The sequence below is a fragment of the Nanorana parkeri genome, unplaced genomic scaffold (assembly GCF_000935625.1).
Source record: "Nanorana parkeri isolate BGI_ZX_2015 unplaced genomic scaffold, ASM93562v1 scaffold23, whole genome shotgun sequence".
Lineage (NCBI taxonomy): Eukaryota > Metazoa > Chordata > Amphibia > Anura > Dicroglossidae > Nanorana > Nanorana parkeri.
Window position 1 is genome coordinate 571,167 of NW_017306291.1, and position 4,409 is coordinate 575,575.

Below are 4,409 nucleotides of genomic sequence, written 5' to 3' on the forward strand. Positions count from 1 at the left end.
CATAGTGAGCGCAGGCCCCAGCCATAGTGAGCGCAGGCCCCAGCCATAGTGAGCGCAGGCCCCAGCCATAGTGAGCGCAGGCCCCAGCCATAGTGAGCGCAGGCCCCAGCCATAGTGAGCGCAGGCCCCAGCCATAGTGAGCGCAGGCCCCAGTCATAGTGAGCGCAGGCCCCAGTCATAGTGAGCGCAGGCCCCAGTCATAGTGAGCGCAGGCCCCAGCCATAGTGAGCGCAGGCCCCAGCCGTACCAGTGAGCGCAGGCCCCAGCCGTACCAGTGAGCGCAGGCCCCAGCCGTACCAGTGATCATTGTACACAGCCACAAGGACTAGTCATCCCAGTAATCAGCCCCTGGCACCACACGCTATGAAAAGGGTTTTATTGATTGATCACAGTGGTGGTGATTCCAGGAAACATCCCCCATTACTAGTGACCAAGTACTAGTATTTCTAGGAGCCATTCCTGAGGCCTAGTGATCAAGGTAAACAGTCCCTGGTACTAGGGATACCGTGATATACAGTTCAAGTCCTGGCGATCACAGTGAAGGCCAAGACTCCAATTCCAGTGTTCACTACCCAGTCCCAGTGCTCCCAGTACATACTGCCCACTCCCAGTGCCCCTAGTAAGCACTGCTCCATCCCAGTCCGAGCACTCCTAGGACACAGTGCCCTCTGCCAGTGTCCCCAGTACATACTGCCCATTCCCAGTGTCCCCAGTACATACTGCCCATTCCCAGTGTCCCCAGTACATACTGCCCATTCCCAGCGTCCCCAGTACAAACTACTGGCCTCTCCTAGGGCCTGCAGTACAAACAAGCTTCTCCCAGCACCCCCAGTACATACTGCCCACTCCTAGCGCCCCTGACTGCCAGCACCCCCAGTACATACTGCCCACTCCTAGCGCCCCCAGTACATACTCGTGACTACCAGCACCCCCAGTACATTCCATCCATTTCCAGTGCCCCCAGTACATACTGCCCACTCCCAGCGCCCCCTGTACATACCATCCATTCACAGCACCCCAGTACATACCCCCGAGTGCCAGCACCCCTAGTGTCCCCTGTACATACTACCCACTCACAGTATACACTGCCATGTCCCACAGCTTCCAGTATACACTGCCTAATCCCAGTATACACTGCCCAGTCCCTATGCTCCCAGTATACACTGCCCAGTCCAGGTGCTCTCAGTTTACACTGCCCAGTCCAGGTGCTTCCAGTATACAATGCCCAGGCCCAGTGCTGCCAGTAGTATAAAATGCCCAGGCCCAGTGCTCCAAGTATACAATGCCCAGTCCCAGTGTACACTGCCCAATCCTAGTTTTCCCAATATACAATGCCCAGTCCCAGTATACAATGCCCAGTCCTCCCATCATACAATGCCAAGTCCCAGTGCTCCCAGTATACAATGCCCAGTCCTAGTGCTCCCAGTACACAATGCCCAGTCCTCCCAGTATACAATGCCCAGTCCCAGTGCTCCCAGCGGGCCCCGCAGCCCCCAGTACACCCGGCAGAGGCTGGGGACGGCAGTGGGGTGAGGCTGGCACAGCAGGAAGCGGGTACTGAGCTCTCGCTCCGCCGCTCCCGGGGATCCCCCGCACAAAAGGAGACCGTCCCTCCCCGCTCCTGCGGCCTTACCTAGGGCGCACTGGGCGGCGGGGCCCCGGACCAGGCTCTGGAGGGCTCCCCGGAGAACAGCACTGAAGGCTTTGGGGCCAAACCGGGCCGGATCCGCTAAGCGGTGCAAACCCCTCTGCCAGTCCTCCGACAGATCCATTGTGAGCGGCGGCGACCTTCCACCCCGCACCACGTGACCAGACCAGCTGACAGCCGGGCTGTGACACGACTGGTGTGTGCGCACAGCCTCCATGTCTGTCCCCCGCTTCACTCTCTATGTGCTATAACACCACTGGTGTGTGCACACAGCCTCCATTTCTGTCCTCCGCTTCACTCTCTCCGAACTGTGATAGGACCAGTGTGTGCACACAGCTTCCACGTCTGTCCCCCGCTTCACTCTCTATGGGCTGTAACACCACTGGTGTGTGCACACAGCCTCCATATCTGTCCTCCGCTTCACTCTCTATGGGCTGTAACACCACTGGTGTGTGCACACAGCCTCCATATCTGTCCTCCGCTTCACTCTCTATGGGCTGTAACACCACTGGTGTGTGCACACAGCCTCCATATCTGTCCTCCGCTTCACTCTCTATGAGCTGTAACACCACCGGTGTGTGCACACAGCCTCCATATCTGTCCCCTGCTTCACTCTCTATCGGCTGTGACACGACTGGTGTTTGCACACAGCCTCCATGTCTGTCCTCCTTTTCCCAAGGGGCCATACGAGAAGCTGGGACTGTTGTGGAGGGCCGGACCTACTGTCCACTACGGTGCGACTTGTGTGTTGTGTTGCCATTCATTTGAATGGGTCCCCAAATGCACCTCCCAGCCGCAGTGCGCTTAACTGTACCTGTGCTGTGCTCAACACAGTACCGCAATGCCGTGCAGCTGAAAAAAGGTTGTGTATGCAATGCAACGCACCTGCCTCACTGTGGACGTGTTGCACGGTACTTGGTTGCTAGGACACCAGCGGCCCTAGCAACCAATGATTGAAGAGGAACTTGGCACAAAGATTTTTGTCACTTGTTGTTAGGACCGCCAGAGGTCCATGTAACCAATGACTGCAGAGGACCCCTGGCGTCATTGGTTGCTAGGACGACAGCGGTCCTAGCAACCAACTACTGAAGAGGAATGTGGCACGGACACGGACCAATCACCAACCTGGTTAAACTACAAATCCCAGAATCCCTCTGTCTCTGGGAATCATGCCTGTGGTTGTCAGAATCTTGCAGTGCCTCCTGGGACTTGTAGTTTCATAACAGCTGGAAGACTGAGGTTGCCCACCCTTGATCTAGGCCCTTGGTTCTCAACTGGTGGGTCGTGACCCAAAAGGGGGTCTGTGACCCCATGTTCAGTGGGTCGCCACATGCCTTCCACTTTTCTAGTTTCTTATTTCCATTTCTCGTAAGGTAGGAACGCTGGGTGCATCTTAAAAAAAAAAAACCAAAAAAAATGTTGCCCGCACCAGAATGTTTGGTACCGCAATGCTGTGCGTACCATTGCAGTGCAACTTAGGTCGTGATTGCCCCAGATTTCTGCCTGCGCCAATTTTGATAAATGTCCTCCATTGTCCTTGGCCTGAATACCTCCTGATAGCTCCGCCCCGGATGGTATTATAAAGCCAGCCATACACTGGTAGATTCTCCAACCAATGTTCATACCACACATCTTTATATAACGCTATCAGAGATTTGACAATGCTGTCTGAAATTATATTTGATTTTGGAATGAATGGAGTTTCCCAAAAGAAAACCACATTCAGTGGTAGAATTTCCTTCGCTCAAAAAAACATTTCCATCTTGCTTCCTCCATTTTTTTTGCCACTTTGATAGAAAAAGATGGACGATTGGATCCCATTATAGCTTTATTTTCAATGATGAATCCAGATCAAACAAATATACATCGCCCAGAAAAGTGTTTCATTTTATTTGTGGCCAAACACTTACAGTCATCATGTTTCCGAACAGCTCCAACTCTCTCTGCTCGGCTTCCTTGAACTTCCTGTCCAGTACAAGATGACAAGGGACAGAGCCGTCTCCAACAGCTGATCATCCACTAGCTTGGAGTAGGGAAAAGTGTGGAGCAGGGAAGTGGCTTGTCTTGCTGTGTCTGTGTATTTGTGCAGGCACACACAGCTTACTAGCACACACAAGAGTGGCTCCATAGGACCCTGCAAGGGAACGGAGCCACCCTACAACATGATATCAGTGCCAGTGCTCAGGAGACCAGCTGATTCTGCAGGAAATCAAAACTTTTAAACATGAAGCAGCAGCGTCCATTGTAAGTGATTTCATCAACATCTGGGATAGCTTTTTTTTTATTGTTTTCTACTTTAACTGCTTGAAGACCAGGTGTTTAGATCCCCTACCTGGCCAGGCCATTTTTCAGTGTTCAGCGCTGCAGTACTTTGACTGACATTTATTCCGTCACGCAACGCTGTACTGAAATGAATTTTATACCATTTTTTGGGGACAGATAGAGCTTTATTTTGGTGGTATTTAATCACCACTGCGGGTTTTATTTTTTACTATATTCAGGAGAAATTACTGAAGATTTTGAGAAAAAAAAGTTTTTTTTTACATTATGCTATAAAACAACTAATATTACCCACTTATTTGGTAAAATATAAAAGACGGGGTCACGTCGGGTAAATAGACACCAAACATGTCAAGCGTAAAAATTGCGCGCACTCGCAAAATCGCAAAAAACTAGCATACCCAAAATTGGCCATAGGCGACGCTTTAAAAGCTTTTACCGCTCATCAGTTTAGTGTTATCAGTGATTGATGGCCCTAGAA

General features: G+C 51.8%; 1 protein-coding gene across 1 annotated transcript in view; it reads right to left on the minus strand.

Annotated features, from left to right (window-relative positions):
• Positions 1-1,829, minus strand: part of LOC108793036 (polycomb complex protein BMI-1) — a 38,170-nt gene extending 36,341 nt beyond the window's left edge. Inside the window, exon 1 of the mRNA XM_018563944.1 lies at positions 1,634-1,829. Within this exon, the coding sequence (XP_018419446.1) occupies positions 1,634-1,772 (139 nt within the window). The 5' untranslated portion in view covers positions 1,773-1,829. The remainder of the gene's footprint in view (positions 1-1,633) is intronic.
• Between the last annotated feature and the right edge of the window lie 2,580 nt (positions 1,830-4,409).